Genomic DNA, 19,099 nt, shown 5'->3' on the forward strand with positions numbered 1-19,099 from the left:
GGAAGGAGGAGATTGATGCTATTAACTTGCATATAACATCGCCTGGTCAAATTTTCTTCCCAGACTGTTAAGGCTACTTACTATCAGAGAAACAGTGAAAAAGATTTTTCCCAGACAGTCAAGGCGCTCTGGAAAGGATACAAGATTTTTGCTACATGACCTTCACCCCCAAATCTAATAAAATGAAAAGTTGCTTCTACTGAGACATAATCATCATATACTGGACCAGTCTGCAAAGGTACACTTTTACACTCATAGCAAAACTGATTAACAAATAGTCTGATAAACTTATCTTTTAGCATTTTCATGAACAATTCTGAGAAACTTCCTTTTGAATACAAAATGTCCCTCAACTTGCTGTGTACTCAAGGGTAGATAACTATCTTTTGAGTATGAAGCTTTAAGCACAAAATTTAAGGGAACTTACCAAGAAATTTGTTATTTTTACAGTTAAAAACTTGGGGACCTGTCTTATCCACCAGCTACTAAACATCTAACGGTGTTTCTTAGTCTTTGTAACTTGGGACTCAAAGGGAGCTGATAAGAACAGAGCTATTTTTAAGCAAAATAGCTATTTATTCAGGCTCTTGTCATGCCAAAATGTTTTGTGCATATACCACTATAATTAGCACACCCTCTGTAACAGGCAAAATTGTACATCAAATTATATTTCATTACTTGATTATATAAAAATGTAAAGTGAAAATGATTTATCAACTCCATTTAACATTCCTAGTAAACAATTCTTCAGGAGATAATGAGGCACAAAATTTTAGTAAAATATGACACAGGAAGAACAATAATGTAATTCTCATATTTAACTTGTCATAATTTGTTATGAATATACAAAGACAAACTTTTAAAACATTATATTTACTAAGATTCTGGAAATAGCTTTATGTAACAAGACACAGCATACCAGGCCTGCCACTCAACTTGTTTATGGTTCTCAGCTTCAATATGAAGCTGTTTAAAAAAAAAACAAAAAACAAAAACCTGCTTTTTACATGCTAAAAATCTTGGCAAGTATACCATTAAACACAGTAAGGAATTTAAGATGACAAGAATAAGGAGTTAATAAAAGCTAAACATTACAGCCTAAACAAAATTCACACAAAAAATAAAGTAACTATCACTGGTTACATAGGTTTTTCCTGACTGGTTAAAACTTAACAGTATAAAACATGCATTTTAGAATCTTTAGCTATCAAGTTCAAAAAGTACCAGTGTCTATTTGAAATTATTCCTCTCCAAAGCCAAAGTGTAGTCAAAATTAAAATGTTAGAACACATTCTAAAGCTAAAAAAACGTTCAGTATAACTGAAGTGGAGGTAAATCCCAGAGCTTTGGGGGCTTTCTCTTTCTCATGCTGCAAAGGGCTGTTTCTCTGATTCACTCGAAGCAGCATTACAACTGAGTCCAAAGATGTCACTAAGCCCCATAACGGGCAAGACTGCTGTACCCAGCTCTGACCTCTCCATGAAGCATGGCTATAGTGTCCACAAACATAGGATGTATGAGGATAAAAGGCACGCTATTCTGCTAGCTAAAGAGATAGCAAACCCCCCCACCCCAAAAGCTCTTTCCCCTGGTATATAAAAGTATACAAGGGGAAAAAATTAAAATACACTTATCTACAGAACAAGGATTTTGAAATATCAATGAAATCCCCACTTCAAAAATGTTAAGAGTCATCTGGTCATTTCTGATCATGTCTGAAGATGTATCCAGATTCAACTTCTGTTGATTTAACATTAGATACTTCTAGTCAAAAATAATAACTTTATTCCCAAATATCTTAACCACTAGCATGACTGCAATGTTATTATCTCCCAGAGTTATTAAGTACTGGAAGAGAAAAAAAACAGATGTTCAGGCAGCAGGCAACAATTATGGCCCTTTAACACAGCAACATCTGAGTGGCTACTGAATAGTTCAGGAATAATTCTAAAAACAAGAAAATTCATGCATTTTAGTAACTATGCCATAGTTTTCACAGTTGTAATTTCCTTAGACATTGCACTTTCTTTATAAGGGGATCCTGATTTTTCAATGTTAGGGCGAGTCAGGACTTGAACTAGCAGCCTTCTTCTTCTTCTTCTTACTGTGTTTCTTATGCTTCTTTTTCTTCTTTGCTCTTTCCTGTAAATACAGTTCCACGTGAGACATTTCTACATGAAATACACAAATTAAAAACAACTTTACCATGGTACTTCTAAGCTACTACACAACAATCTATACAACCAAATAAACTACTCAAAACACTTCCTGTAAAGTATCAATAATGCTATCATATGAGGGCTGAGATTGCTTGCTGGTTTTCAAAAAGATAAGGAAGAACTCTAAGGCATTAGCAGCATAAAGATTCTAACAAATTTCTTGTAGAAAATAAATTTAACTGAATCATGGTATCAGTTGCTGTACTTTAGACACAATTTCTAAGGGTGAAGTAATGCAAAGGAATCCTCACACCACAGCAAAACACAATTGTTTTTGTAATATGACAATTGTCAGAGAACAGATACATTAAACCCGCCATTTTTAAGTAAAAAGGAACACAGGTATTACGTACTGCTTGGACTGGCCGCATTACTTTAATTATTAAATTAACAACAACTAACTGGTACAAAATATTGATGTATAGTTAAAAAGTCTATTTAGCATCATAAAACAGAGGCTTGATTTTTAGAGGAAAATGCCATTGAAGTTTATTGGTAAAAGTAATCTGATTGTGACTGGATAAAGAGAGCTTGAATTTTTCTGAACTCTGACTTTTGTGCCTGTTTCTGATATAGGAGAGGAAAGGAAACTTAATACAGATAGTTGGAAAGGTGGTATCAAATGACAAACTAGTTGTTGATATTCAGAAAAAGACAATAAAAAGCAAGAAAAGAGGAGATGTATAAGGGTAGCAAAAGCAAAGCTCCCTACCTTCCTTGTCAATAAGAACTTTCTACAACCATCTCTCCTCTTCCCCCAGGGGCCTCTGCCTCTTATGGCTCCAAGCTAACTTTCACCACTCTTTCCATTACAAGCCCAAATACACAGGGAATTTTAATTTTACAAAGAGCCCAAAATCTTGTATTTGAACTTTTTTATAAATAAGTTTTGGGGATAAGTAATTTTTTAATAAAAGGACAATTGACCACTCTCTTAAAATACTGATCTTAGCTTCCACGACACTTCACTCTGCTGTTTTTCCTCTGTCACAGAGACCTCTTTATTTCCTTTGCTGGTTGTTCTTCCTCTGCTCAAGCTTTCAGGGTTCTCTTCCCTTCTTTCCACATACTCTCCCATCACATGCTTTAAATGCTGCCTACATAGCCAATCTTTACATCCATTCCTACACCTTGAACTCAAGACTGCAAGTGCTGCACTAACAGCTCTACCTGGATATCTAATAGGCACATCTAAAATCAGCATAAATATGCTTAATTGTTCTCTCCAAATCCTCTCTCAGCCATCTTAGTAAATGGCACCCACTAATTTGTCATCTTACTTAAGATGAAGAATCTATCTTTGATTACTCTTTGCTTTTAACTCCACTCTCCACATCCGGAGCACCAAGTCCCACCATTTAAGTCCAAAAGGTATTTCAAATTCATTGTGCCAGCCCAACTCCATTACTACCACTGTAACACAAACAACAACCTCCCTCACCTCTGTCCACTTCTCTCTTCTGCCAATGCACTTTAAAAATGTAAAGTTGGTTCAGGTCACCTCTTTGCTTAAAACCCTTTGCTACGTTACATGGCCTCAGCTTACGTCATCTATTAGGTATGAGTCAAGCTCACCTCTTTCAGTTCCTCAAACATACCAAGCTCATTCCCACTACAGGTCCTTAGCTGTTCTCTCTACCTAGAATATTCTTCCTTTCATTTTCACATGGTTGACTCTTTCTTGTAAATGATATTTCAGCTTAATTTTACTTCCTCAGAGGCCTTCCCTCCCTAAGTCCCTCTTATCTATCTTATACTCTTATTATAACAGCTCTATCAAGACCTAGAACAGGGCCTGCAGAGATATTTAATAAACACAGCTAGCTGAGTGTACGTAAGTGAGATACACAAATACAAATTAGAATCATCCAAAATTAATTGTTATGTCTGAACTAATTAATCTGAATCAAAGACGAAAGCAATTCACCTGAATTATCTTCCCATTCAGAAAAAAAGTTCCTTAAGTCACTTAGGTCTTGAAGCATGTTATTTCTGAATCGCATATTACCAGATGAATTTCTAATTAGGGAAAGACCCTCATTTTAAGAGCTACAGAAATTCTAGGACAGGGTACCCTCAAACTTAAAATGATGCTGTTCTTATTTTTCTTCCACCTCTCCCTAAGAAAATGCCTTCAAAGGCCACAGCTCAACACTTATACTTTGCTGGTATGGCCTGTAGCACTCTTGGTAATCTATTATCTACTGTCTCTAGGGTTCGTCTGCTTCCCATTTGGGTACCACTTACATTTTCCTTATTCTCCGCTTCCTTCTTTCCTACTTCTCAATCTGCATAAAGCAGTGCCGGCTTTAGAAACAATCAAAAGAATCACCTTTATTAGTAACCATTTATGTTGTCACATTCCTGCTTATTTTTCATTGCAACTTGTGCTTTGAGAGGCTTTCTCTTATTACCAGGTTTGGCTGATCTGGAAATAACTACTATCAAAGATAGAATCACCATACTTTAATCTTTCATATCATAGCTTAAAAGAGTCAAACAAAAGTTTGAGCTTTCATTTCCAAGAGTAAAATACAGAAATGGAAATAGATGTTTGCTACCAGGATCTTCTTCTTTTTTCCTAAAGCACTTAAACTTTCTGCTGCAACCCTTTAAGTGAAACCGAACACCACACCTTTCTCAAAAGATATTTATTTGCAGTAAATGAAATCATGCTTTTACCATGACCCAACAAAAACAGCTATTTCTTGTCATGTAAAAATGTAAGTGATACTTGCAGTTGCTTTTTCTCGTTCTTCACTGCTTTTCTTCTTTTTTGGTTGTACCTAAAAAGTTCAAATATTTGTGAAGACAAATATGTAACTTGTACTCAAGGCATTTTTTCATTCCCTAACATACCTTGTATCTTTAAAATTTATATGTAAAAAACTTCTGATATACAAATGACATTTTAAATGCCTTCTTATAACTCAAACCTCTGCTATATTACAATGAAAATGAAGATTTTTAAATCTCCAGAGAGCTTCTCTCATATTCCTTTCTCAGCCTAAGAAAAGCAGTGAGGTACAATGGATAAAAAATAGCTCTGAAATAGACCAAGCTCTGAATATCACCTCTGCTTTGTATTACTCTCAGTTTCATCACCTGTAAAATGGAGATAATTTCCACCCTCAAGGGAAAAACACTTGGAATCAAGTAGGTATTCCTCTAACTCTGCAGTGTTCAATAAATGGTAGTTATAGTGTACTTAGTATAAACCAACTGATTAAAATCCTTTTAAATTAAGTTATTATCCCATTAATATTTTATTTCAATCTATTAAAGGGTAGTACATTGGATTTAGAAAGAATTTAAAGTTGCTAAAGCTCATGTGTTTTTAAGGTTAAGTTCAAATGTGCCATATTTTATATTAAGGCAAGTGGTCTAGAGAACACTTAGGAAATTATTTTTATTGCTATTCTTGTTAAATAATGACTGGGAGTGGTAGCAGCTGTGCTGCATCCCCATTTGCCCAGGCCATCACAGGGGATGCTGGTCATGCTGTGTCCAGTACAGCCTTGACATGACCTTTGGATAACTTGCTAGACATTCATGTAATGAACCTGTTTATAATATATAAGCTGAATTTACTGTAAGATGAACATCAAGTATTTTGTACAGGGTTTTAAGATACAATGAATGTCCCAGAAGCACAAATATTATATGGAAGGAAGATTGTATTTTGTTTCATTCAGAGTTTTATTGAGAACTATTCATCATTTTGGAAAACACTGATGGCAATGCTACTGTAGTTTTTGAAGGACATAAGTAAAGCACCTGCTACAGCCTGAATTTTGTTACATCTTAAGATTTTTGTCTTGTGGGGTTATTATACTCAAGAACTTATGTGTTGAAATATAACTAAATTAACATTATATATTATTTTATTTGTTAGATAGTAATATAAAAGGTTTGATATATATATATATGTATATATATATAGTTAGGTTATATTAGCTACAAATTTCATTTCAGGGGACATTATAAAATGCTATGAAATGAGGGCAGTGGTCCTATTTTACAAGTAAGGAGACCAAGTCCAATTGAGAAATACTTTAAAGATGATACCTTACAGACCTAAAATTAACTAAGAATGGAATCTAATTCTAATAGAGTATAAAATCTAAGATAGGGTTATTAGAGATGAAAAGAACTACAGACTACCTAATCTGTTATTTCCTAGATAGGAAAACTGAGATCATGCCACCAATTCTGCTCTACTTCATTATCTTTCTACATGCCAAGTAATAGTTCCAAACAAAAACAAGAGAATGTTGGGTTCTGTTACTCTACACATTACACAGCATCTTTGATGTAATCAGAATGGTAGCACAATAAAAAAATTTTGAAAAGTAATATCTTAGATTGGAAAAGTATATGGAAATATGGTTAATTATCACAAGAACAGCCATATAGTTATGTTCAGGAAAAATGCAGATCTTATTTTGAAATGTAACAACTTCCATTTGTTTTTTATAGAGCATCATACTAGAAAAGTGAGTAAATTAAGTATTTATGAAGTATTTCTTTTTACTAATCATATTAAAGAAAAAAACTAAACATTTTAAAGTGGAGAAAATGGATTTGATCATACACTTACCTCCTCAATATAATCTGATTCTGATAAGGACTCAGATGATAAAGGTTTATCTTCAGGATACATCTTTCTTTTTTTGCTGAGCCCTTTAATGTCCTATGAAAAATAAATAGATGTATCTTGACTTAAGAAAGATGTAATACCATGCTACAGAAATTTGTTTCTAAACTGTATTTAACAGTTCTTCCAAGTATCACAAAAATTATCAATTTTCATTTTAGAAATGTCTAAAATCATTAAAATTCAGTCTTTAATTCCAGTAAAGTAATACTCTTACTAAACAGCCTGAAAATAAATAACTATAGTTGACCCTTAAACAATGTGGGGGTTAGGGGCCCTGACACCCTCGTGCAGTCAAAAATCCACATGTAACTTTTGATTCCCTACTTATCTACTAATAGTCTACTATTAACCAGAAACCTTACTGATAACATACACGTAGCACGTTTTGTCTGTTACATGTATTCTGTAACTGTATTCTTACAGTAAGGCTACAGAAAATGTTTTTTTTTAAATTTTGGTATCATTAATTGACAATTACAGAAAGAACATTATGTTTCATAGGTTCCCCCCTTCACCAAGTTCCCCCACATACCCCTCCACAGTCACTGTCCATCTGCGTAGTAAGATGCTGTAAAATCACTACTTCGCTTCTTTGTGTTGCGCAGCCCTCCCCGTGTCCCCCACGCACTATACATGCTAATCGTAATGCCCTCTTTCTTTTTCCCCACCCTTATCCCTCCCTTCCCACCTTTGGTAACTATTAGTCCATTCTTGGGTTCTGTGATACTGCTGCTGTTTTCTTCCTTCAGTTTTCCTTTGTTTTTATATTCCACATATGAGTAAAATCATTTGGTACCTGTCCTTCTCTGCTTGGCTTATTTCACTGAGCATAATACCCTCTAGCTCCATCCATGGTGTTGCAAATGGGAGAATCTGTTTTTTTCTTATGGCTGTGTAATATTCCATTGTGTATATGTACCACCTCTTCTTTATCCATTCATCTACTGATGGACACTTAGGTTGCTTCCATATCTTGGCTATTGTAAATAGTGCAGTGATAAACATAGGGGTGCATCTGTCTTTTTCAAACTGGAGTGCTACATTCTTAGGGTAAATTCCTAGAAGTGGAATTCCTGGGTCAAATGGTATTTCTATTTTGAGCATTCTGAGGAACCTCCATACTGCTTTCCACAATGGTTGAACTAGTTTACATTCCCACCAGCAGTGTAGGAGGGTTCCCCTTTCTCCACAACCTCGCCGACATTTGTTGTTGTTTGTCTTTTCGATGATGGCGATCCTTACTGGTGTGAGGTGATATCTCATTGTGGTTTTAATTTGCATTTCTCTGATGACAAGCGATGTGGAGCATCTTTTCATGTATCTATTGGCCATCTGAATTTCTTCTTTAGAGAACTGTCTATTCAGCTCCTCTGCCCATTTTTTAATTGGATTATTTGCTTTTTGTTTGTTGAGGTGTGTGAGCTCTTTATATATTTTGGATGTCAACCCATTATAGAATCTGTCATTTATGAATATGTTCTCCCATACTGTAGGACACCTTTTTGTTCTATTGATGGTGTCCTTTGCTGTACAGAAGCTTTTCAGCTTGATATAGTCCCACTTGTTCATTTTTGCCTTTGTTTCCCTTGCCCGGGGAGATATGTTCAAGAAGAGGTCACTCATGTTTATGTCCATGAGATTTTTGCCTATGTTTTCTTCTAAGAGTTTTATGGTTTCATGACTTACATTCAGGTCTTTGATCCATTTGGAGTTTACTTTAGTGTATGGGGTTAGACAGTGATCCAGTTTCATTCTCCTACATGTAGCTGTCCAGTTTTGCCAGCACCATCTGTTGAAGAGACTGTCATTTCCCCATTGTATGTCCATGGCTCCTTTATCGTATATTAATTGGCCATATATGTTTGGGTTAATATCTGGGGTCTCTATTCTGTTCCACTGGTCTGTGGCTCTATTCTTGTGCCAGTACCAAATTGTCTTGATTACTGTGGCTCTGTAGTAGAGCTTGAAGTTGGGGAGTGAGATCCCCCCCACTTTATTCTTCCTTCTCAGAATTGCTTTGGCTATTCGGGGTCTTTGACGGTTCCATATGAATTTTTGAACTATTTGTTCCAGTTCATTGAAGAATGCTGTTGGTAATTTGATAGGGATTGCATCGAATCTGTATATTGCTTTGGGCAGGATGGCCATTTTGACGATATTAATTCTTCCTAGCCAGGAGCATGGGATGAGTTTCCATTTGTTAGTGACCTCTTTAATTTCTCTTAAGAGTGTCTTGTAGTTTTCAAGGTATAGGTCTTTCACTTCCTTGGTTAGGTTTATTCCTAGGTATTTTTTTTTTTTTTTGATGCTATTGTGAATGGAATTGTTTTCCTGATTTCTCTTTCTGTTAGTTCATTGTTAGTGTATAGGAAAGCTACAGATTTCTGTGTGTTAATTTTGTATCCTGCAACTTTGCTGAATTCCGATATTAGTTCTAGTAGTTTTGCAGTGGAGTCTTTATGGTTTTTTATGTACAATATCATGTCATCTGCAAATAGTGACAGTTTGACTTCTTTACCAATCTGGATTCCTTGTATTTCTTTGTTTTGTCTGATTGCCATGGCTAGGACCTCCAGTACCACACTGAATAACAGTGGGGATAGTGGGCATCCCTGTCTTGTTCCTGATCTCAGAGGAAAAGGTTTCAGCCTCTCGCTGTTCAGTATGATGTTAGCTGTGGGTTTATCATACATGGCACTTATTATGTTGAGGTACTTGCCCTCAATGCCCATTTTGTTGAGAGTTTTTATCATGAATGGATGTTGAATTTGTCAAATACTTTTTCAGCATCTATGGAGATGATCATGTGGTTTTTGTCCTTTTTGTTGATGTGGTGGATGATGTTGATGGATTTTCGAATGTTGTACCATCCTTGCATCCCTAGGATGAATTCCACTTGGTCATGGTGTATGATCCTCTTGATGTATTTTTGAATTCGGTTTGCTAATATTTTCTTGAGTATTTTTGCATCTACGTTCATCAGGGATATTGGTCTGTAGTTTTCTTTTTTGGTGGGGTCTTTGCCTGGTTTTGGTATTAGGGTGATGTTGGCTTCATAGAATGAGTTTGGGAGTATTCCCTCCTCTTCTATTTTTTGGAAAACTTTAAGGAAAATGGGTGTTATGTCTGATAAAATTCCAAGGTAAATCCGTCTGGCCCGGGGTTTTTTTTCTTGGGTAGTTTTTTGATTACCGATTCAACTTCGTTGCTGGTAATTGGTCTGTTTAGATTTTCTGTTTCTTTCTGAGTCAGTCTTGTAAGGTTGTATTTTTCTAGGAAGTTGTCCATTTCTCCTAGGTTTTCCAGCTTGTTAGCATATAGGTTTTCATAGTACTCTCTAATAATTTTTTGTATTTCTGTGGGGTCCGTCGTGATTTTTCCTTTCTTGTTTCTGATTCTGTTGATGTGTGTTGACTCTCTTTTTCTCTTAATAAGTCTGGCTAGAGGCTTATCTATTTTGTTTATTTTCTTGAAGAACCAGCTCTTGGTTTCATTGTTTTTTTCTATTGTTTTATTCTTCTCAATTTTATTTATTTCTTCTCTTATCTTTATTATGTCCCTCCGTCTGCTGACCTTAGGCCTCATTTGTTCTTCTTTTTCCAATTTCGAAAATTGTGACATTAGACTATTTATTTGGGATTGTTCTTCCTTCTTTAAATATGCCTGGATTGCTATATACTTTCCTCTTAAGACTGCTTTTGCTGCGTCCCACAGAAGTTGTGGCTTTGTGTTGTTGTTGTCATTTGTTTCCACATATTGCTGGATCTCCATTTTAATTTGGTCATTGATCCATTGATTATTTAGGAGTATGTTGTTCAGCCTCCATGTATTTGTGAGCCTTTTTGCTTTCTTTGTACAATTTTTTTCTAGTTTTATACCTCTGTGGTCTGAAAATTTGGTTGGTAGGATTTCAATCTTTTTGAATTTACTGAGGTTCTTTTTGTGGCCTAGTATGTGGTCTATTCTGGAGAATGTTCCATGTGCATTTGAGAAGAATGTGTAATCTGTTGCTTTTGGATGTAGAGTTCTATAGATGTCTGTTAGGTCCATCTGTTCTAGCGTGTTGTTCAGTGCCTCTGTGTCCTTACTTACTTTCTTTCTGGTGGATCTGTCCTTTGGAGTGAGTGGTGTGTTAAAGTCTCCCAAAATGAATGCACTGCATTCTATTTCCTCCTTTAATTCTGTTAGTATTTGTTTCACATATATTGGTGCTCCTGAATTGGGTGCATATATGTTTGTAAGGGTTATATCCTCTTTTTGGACTGAGCCTTTTATCATTATGTAATGTCCTTCTTTATCTCATTACTTTCTGTATTTTGAAGTCTATTTCGTCTGATACTAGTATTGCAACACCTGCTTTTTTCTCTGTTGTTTGCATGAAATATCTTTCTCCATCCCTTGACTTTTAATGTGTGCATGTCTTTGGGTTTGAGGTGAGTCTCTTGTAAGCAGCATATAGATGGGTCTTGCTTTTTTATCCATTCTATTACTCTGTGTCTTTTGATTGGTGCATTCAGTCCATTTACATTTAGGGTGATTATTGAAAGATATGTAGTTATTGCCATTGCAGGCTTTAGATTTGTGGTTACCAAAGGTTCAAGGTTAGCTTGTTTACTACCTTACTGTCTGACCTCAGTCGCTTATTGAGCTGTTATAAACATAGTCAGATGATTATTTCTTTCCCTTCTTTTTCCTCCTCCTCCATTCTTCATGTTGGGTGTTTTGTTCTGTGCTCTTTTTAGGAGTGCTCCCATCTAGAGCAGTCCCTCTGAGATACCTTGTAGAGGTGGTTTGTGGGAGGCAAATTCCCTCAACTTTTGCTTGTCTGGGAGTTGTTTAATCCCTTCTTCATATTTAAATGATAATTGTGCTGGATACAGTGTCTTTGGTTCAAGGCCCTTCTGTTTCATTGCATTAAATATATCATGCCATTCTCTTCTGGCCTGTAAGGTTTCTGTTGAGAAGTCTGATGATAGCCTGATGGGTTTTCCTTTGTAGGTGACCTTTTTTCTCTCTCTGGCTGCCTTTAATACTCTGTCCTTGTCTTTGATCTTTGCCATTTTAATTATTATGTGTCTTGGTGTTATCCTCTTTGGATTCCGTCTCTCGGGAGTTCTGTGTGCCTCCATAGTCTGAGCAACTATTTCCTCCCCCAGTTTGGGGAAGTTCTCAGCAATTATTTCTTCAAAGACACTTTCTATACCTTTTTCTCTCTTCTTCCTCTGGTACCCCTATAATGCAGATATTGTTCCTTTTGGATTGGTCACACAGTTCTCTTAATATTGTTTCATTCCTGGAGATCCTTTTATCTCTATGTCAGCTTCTATGCGTTCCTGTTCTCTGGTCTCTATTCCATCACTGGCCTCTTGCATCTTATCCATTCTGCTTATAAATCCTTCCAGAGTTTGTTTCACTTCTGTAATCTCCCTCCGGACTTCATCCGTTAGCTCTTGCATATTTCTCTGCAGCTCTGTCAGCATGTTTATGATTTTTATTTTGAATTCTTTTTCAGAGAGACTGGTTAGGTCTGCCTCTGCAGATCCTTTCTCAGGTGTTGTAACTATCCTGGACTGGACCAGATTTTTTTGCCTTTTCATGGTGATAGCAGAGGCTGTAGGCAAGTTGCGGGTGTGTCAGCTGGGAGAAGAAGTCCTTTCTTGCTTGCTGGATGCCTTGCCCTTCTCTGCTGCCTGTGATGGTTACCCACACTCCTGGAGCAGCCACCGGGTTAGTCCCCTAAGCTGCTGTGGGTGGGGTGTCCGTCAGAGCAGCGCGTAGCCCTGCGGGGAGTGGCAGGCATGCCAGGTGCACTCCTCTGTTCTAGTGGTGACCCTGCCGGGCAGCTGTGTAGCACCAGCAGCCTTTGGGTCTGGCCTGGGCGGTTGTGCGTTGGGCTGGGTTTCCGGTCGGCTGCTGGGAGTGCTCCTGCTCCCTCTGGCTCCGCTGCAGGTGCACGTGGGGCTCTTCCGTGCAGGCCTCTAACCGGGCTCCTCTGGCTTCACTGCACGCGCTCCTGCAGTGCACAGATCTGCTCCTGGTCCCTTCCGGTGCTGCCGTCCGTGTCATGCGCTGCCACTCTCCCGCTACTGGGCCGGTGTGTCAGGGTCCGCGCCCATTGGAGGAACAACTGGCAGGCTGCTTAGTGCCGTGAGGGGCTTCAGAGCTGCACTGCCTCCCTGGGGTTTAGGGTGCCTAAGTTTTCCCGGTATTCCCAGCTGCCAGGACAACTTCGTCCAGTTATGGGGTCCCTGTCTCTTTAAGACTTGCAGAAAGCACTCGTTTTTCTTTTGTCTCAGGGGTGCCGGTTGCGGGGACCTGCCCACAGGTTTTGCTTTTCCATTTCTCTTGATATCCAGCACCCCGTGCAACTTGTGTCTGCGTTGTGGGTGCAGATTTCTAGAGCTGGTTGTTTAGCAGCCCTGGGCTTTCACTCCCTCCCTGTTACGACTCCTTTCTTCCCGCCGGGTTTTGGGGTGGGGGAGCATTCGGGTCCCACCTGGCCATGGCTTGTATCTTACCCCCTTCGTGTGATGTTGAGTTCTCACAGATGTAAATGTATCCTGGCTGTTTTACTGCATCCACTGGTGTCTCTTTTAGGAATAGTTGTATTTATTGTATTTTCATAAATATATATGTTTTGGGGAGGAGATTTCCTCTGAACTACTCACACTGCCATCTTCCCATGATCCTCTCCAGAAAATGTTTTTTCAAGCTGTTGCAAATCCCCAAATTTTCCAATATATTTATTGAAAAAAACCCATGGTTAAGTGCAAGGGTCAACTATATACATACATTTAGATGTAATATCCTCATTTTTAAAAATTACACGTAATAAGAGTTTTAAAGAGTCATAAGAAACCATATTGATGGTATAGGTTTGGATCCCTTGTACTCTCAATTCTTTTGTTTCTACACAGTGTTGGAACAGACAGGCTTGGTGCTGCAGGAAAGAAAATCAATGGGTAATTACTGTGAACATCTAAAAAGATCCCTTTTAGATGTAATTTCTTTAGTGCATTTTAGGTGTTAAATTCACATGAAAAATTTTTCATCTCTACGTATTTTTAATGATGATTAAACACATAATTCAAGGATGGGGGATATGCAGGAGTACTTAGGGAAACAAACAAAAACATGTGAAGCGTGTATGGCAAAATGTTAAAAATGTATTAAAGCTTCATAGTAGATACACTGGTTGTCAGTTTATTACTTCCTATGTACTTTTTCTATAAGTCTGAAATAGTTTATAAGAATAAAACCACACAATGGGAAACATGCTTACCACCTAATCTTACACAGGAAAAGAAAAACTTTATAGAGAATCAACCGAATCTTGCAGATATAAACAAAAAGAAAAAATCATGTAGAAAATAAATGATAATGATCTATATGTTAAATTATAGGTGATCTAATTTTGCTTCTGCACATAGCTTTATTTTGGTAGAAATGATAAAATATTCATTTTAAGAAAATTCACCCAAATCCCACTGTGAGGGATTAAACATCTTTTAATATTTTTGGAAACATCTCTCTGTGTATATTTGCAATTTTATTTAAATATTTGCTGTTTGGAACCCGCTCTTCTCATCCAATGGTATCTTTCCATGCCAAGTATATCATCATTTGTGGCTGCCTTTGACATTCACTGAAAGCTATGCCACTACTTAACTCATCTCCAACTGGAGGGCAGGCATATATATGGGTTCTTTGAGAAAGGTATGTGAATGCAAAATCTTTATTTAATAATAATGCTTAAATCAAAGACAAAAGTAACCTCTACCCAACTAATTTTCTCTCTCCCACCCACTCCCACATTTATATATTATCTCATTCATTTGTGAATCACACTTTACCAAGAAACCTCTTCATCGTGCTTTTATCAATCCTATGAATCTCAGATTACTGGAATATAATTCATATTTTTAGAATTGCCTAAACATCTATTTTACCAATTTTTCTGTGTATGTGAGGTACTTTTTTTTTTAATTATTAGAGATCACAAAGTTTTTAAATTAGTATTCCTAGTATTAAGTCGGCTCATTATATTCAAACTTTGTTCATGGTTGAGTTTTGTGATCTCTTTGCCATTCAGATTAGAATTATGTGGTCAAAAGTTTCTGAATTTTGAGGCACAGGCCTTCCCCACCTCACCATTATATTTACCCTTTGTCTTTCTCTGTTTTATTTTTGTACTTTTAAAACTTTGACTTATCTGGGATTTATTTGGCCTTAAGGAGTGCCCAGCTCTATAGTTTCCAAATGGCTAGTCATTTTATCCCAAGAAAAGCTACCTTTACCATATATTAAATTCCACAAATACTTACAAATTTTCACTTGGGTTCTGCACTGTTCCACACCACATTGTTTTAAATAAAGCATTTTAAAAATGTTTCAACATCTAGTAGGTTAAGTCGTACCCAAGAACATTTATTAAATCTTCAGATATAACTCTGAATAGATTTGACTATATTTCTTCAAATAAGATGTGCTCACTTTAAAATCTTCCTATTTTTAGGAAATCTTAAAATATATTCTTTGTTACTATTATAAATGGAATTTCTTTTCCATTATGTTTTCTAATTGCATTTTGCATTATACCTTTGCAACAATTTAAAATAAAAATGGAGCTAAAAACAACTGATATATGATTTAAAATTAAAACCTTTGTAAGATTATAACAGACACCTTAAACATAAACATAAGAAAAGCCGTAGACCAAAAGATGTTAATCATGTCTAAGAGCAGCATTCAAAATACAGAACATAAATCAGCAAGATCAAAAACAATCCAACAGAAAAATGGGCAACAACTATGAACAGACTTTCACAGAAAATGAAATATGAATGGCTAATAAGATAATGAAGAGGCTCAACCACCTTAAGCTGGTAAAAAGGAAATCTCAGTTTTGACAAGTGTGTATGTGGAACAAGGGTACTGTCATACACTACTAGCAGGAATGCAAATTAGTAACAAGTATTTTGGTGTACAAAATACAGACAAGTGTATGTATACCCTAGGAACTAGACATTACAGTCCCAGATCTCTTAGCAAATTAGCATTAATTTATGGAAAAGAAAAAATGAATAAAAAATAGCCACTGCACCATTTGCATTACTGAAAAATATAAACAATCTAGATGTCCACAAACAGGAGAATGAAGAAATAAATTGTGGTAAATTAATATAATGGGATAGTATAAGCAAAAGAAACAAACTTGAGAGTATCGACAAGGATAAATGTCAATAACAATGTTAAGTGAAAAAAGCAAGTTTCAGAAGGAAACATAATGACACCATTTTGAAAATACAAAATACTGTTACTTATGATAGAGTTATTGTAAGAAAAGGCATAAATGTGGATGGGAGGGATGCATGCTAACTTCAGAAACAGCTGCCCCTAAGTTAAGGAGAGAATATCTGGTACTTCTTTTAAAAAAAACACAACAAGAACTGAAGCAAATTAGGCAAAATGTAAACCCATTTTTTAAGTCTAGCAGGTATGTCTATGGGTATTTGTTTATTATTTATATGTGTATATTACTCTGTACATTGTTATTTTGAAGTACTTCAAAATCAAACCAGTTATTTTAGTATTTCATGTTTTTATATTGCCAGTTTTTAGTTTCATACATATATTTTATTTTAAACATGAAATTTACCACTTATTCTCACTCTAAAATGGCTTTGATATCAGGAATTAATGTTGAAGTATATCACACCCTTTGGCAACTATTAAAATAATCATACAATTTCTTTCATTTGGCCAATTAACATGGGAAATTATATTGATAAATTCCTTATTTTTAAATTATTGGAATTAACCCAACTTAGTCATGATGGTTTCTTTTTTTAGGTCTTAATGGATTTTTATTTGTGAATTGATATAAAAACCACTTCTGGGTATATATCAAGAGAAATGAAAATACATGTTTACATAGAAACTCATACATATATACTTAGAGCAGCATTATTCACATTAACCAAAAGGCTGAAACAACTCAAATGTCCATGAGTGGATGAATGGTTAAACAAACTGTGGTATATACAAACAATGGAATATATTATTCATCCATAAATAGGAACTAAGTACTTATATATCTTATAACTTGGTTGATCCTTGAGAACATCATACTAAGTAAAAGAAGCCACACACAAATCTTGACATATTGTATGATTGTTTTTACATAACATTTGCAGAATATACAAACTCATATAGATAGAAAGTGTACTGGAGAGTGCCAGGGAATATGAGAAAGGAGAATGGGAACTCATTAATAGGTATGGGTTGTTTGTAAGGAGGTGATAAAAGTTTTGAAACTAGAAGGAGGTAGTCATTACACAGCATTGTGTATACACTAAATACTTCCAAATTATGGTTGATAGCATATTATATGAATTTCACCTCAATTTTTAAAAAATAATATAAAAAGACTGAGTAAAATATAGTGACACTGGTCTGCAGTTTTCTTTCATTAGAAATCCCTTTCTTTAGGCTTTAAAAAATTTTTAATAATCAGAAAAAGATTTTTAAATGTAAATCAGAAAGGTAGGTAGGGATAAATTTAGCATTATAACAGTTGAATCGTAAGTGAAGATAAAATATCTACTTACAGTAGAAAAGATTTTTCAAAATATATCTTTGGAACACTCAATTTGAAACAGAAATTCCCATTTTTTAATTATAATAGCCCCCTTTAAAATGATTTGAGGAAACAAAGGAAATGTTTAATCTCCATTATTTTGGATTTTTAATCTGAGATAATCCATTAATCTACACAAATTCAAACCCTCTGCAGGACTACTCTTATCTTTTACCTTCAATAATGAATCCAATAAATTTCCTTAAGTCAAAATAAAATACCACAAAATCAAAAGAAATAAAACTCAAGATAAAAAGGGGAACAAATTAGGGCTAATTTCTTGAAGTAAATGTACTGTAGGACAGACTATCTTAAGTATAATTATATTTACCTTTTAATATATAATTATAATTACCTTTTCTTTCTCAGTTGCATCCTTTGACTTCTTTTTTTTTTTTAAACTATCCTAAACACACAAAAATATGTATCAATTTTAAATGTAATAGATACAGCATTATAGTTTAAGGACAAAAACACCAAAAAGATGACTTGCTCTGATTGAAAAAAGTTGCCTCAACACCAGAATTTTATTCTGAAAATAAAGGAGTAATATATGTGGTGTATGTATGTGCTTGTAAGGAAATGACATCTGTTTATCTGGATATCAAATCTATATATACCTAAAATGATAGATATTGCTGTAATAATCACATGGTTTATTTTAAAATAAGACTATGTCATTGCCTGTTTTTGCCTGCAGTAGTCATTATGTACTGGAATTCTAATTCACACTGTGCTTGGACATCTACCACTCTGCTTTCCCCACTCTCCTTACAAGAAGGGGACACAGAATTTCTGCTTTTGAATCCCTCACTTCTAGCTTTTAACCTTCCCAAGCTTTCTTTATCCATAATGTGGGATAACAAATAACTACTTCACAGGGTTGCTGAGGACTGAGATAGTAAGTCAAGTGTTTAGAACTGTGCCTAACACATAGTAGTCATTCAATAAATGTCAGCTGTCAGCATCACTAACTGGCTCTTCTGCTTTAAAAGACAAAACAACCATTACTGAATACTTCCTAGAAGCTACGCATTTTATCAGAAGAAATCTCACTAGGACAAGTAGTTATCTGCCACAAAACCAGCTGCTTTGTTTTCCTGGGACCCCAAGACAGTGCCTGTCAAATTGTGGTTTATGGATATTCCTGTGTCAGAATCACAGAGGACAACTGTTAAAAAATGTAGATTTCTGAGCCAAGTCAGACTTATTAAATCATGCTCTGGAGATGAGGCTGAGGAATCTTACACTTTTACTGCAACTTGCATATATTTCTTATGACCACTAATGTTTGACAGCCTACTGTCTCTGACAATTCTGGATAGAACAGAACAGATTTAGGTACAGTGGAAAGGACACTGAAGCAGATAGAAGATACAGAATCAACTTCCAATTCTAAATACTAGCTGTATGAATTTCGGTAAGATGTTTTTTCTCTGAACTATGATTTGTTTATAAAAATGGGAAAAATAATGTATGCTATGCTCATCACAAAGCCATGTGAAAGTATTTAGGGAACAATTAAATGCCATATATAAGATATTAAGACATCAATTAAGTGGCACAGAGCATCAAAGTACA

General features: G+C 35.6%; 1 protein-coding gene across 2 annotated transcripts in view; it reads right to left on the reverse strand.

The window, feature by feature from the left end:
* Positions 1-555: 555 nt before the first annotated feature.
* Positions 556-19,099, reverse strand: part of FAM133B (family with sequence similarity 133 member B) — a 28,430-nt gene continuing 9,886 nt past the window's right edge. Inside the window, exons 8-11 of one of the 2 annotated variants that reach the window (XR_008998485.1) lie at positions 17,874-17,924; positions 6,820-6,912; positions 4,467-5,005; positions 556-2,142 (exon numbers count right to left, since the gene is read on the reverse strand). Coding sequence is in view for 1 of the 2 variants with exons in the window: in XM_036879238.2 (XP_036735133.1) it covers positions 2,056-2,142; positions 4,958-5,005; positions 6,820-6,912; positions 17,874-17,924 (279 nt within the window). In the remaining variant the exon portion in view is untranslated. The remainder of the gene's footprint in view (positions 2,143-4,466; positions 5,006-6,819; positions 6,913-17,873; positions 17,925-19,099) is intronic. The other variant, XM_036879238.2, reaches the window with a different exon arrangement.

Source organism: Manis pentadactyla, chromosome 7, assembly GCF_030020395.1.
Source record: "Manis pentadactyla isolate mManPen7 chromosome 7, mManPen7.hap1, whole genome shotgun sequence".
In the NCBI taxonomy this organism is placed as follows: Eukaryota; Metazoa; Chordata; class Mammalia; order Pholidota; family Manidae; genus Manis; species Manis pentadactyla.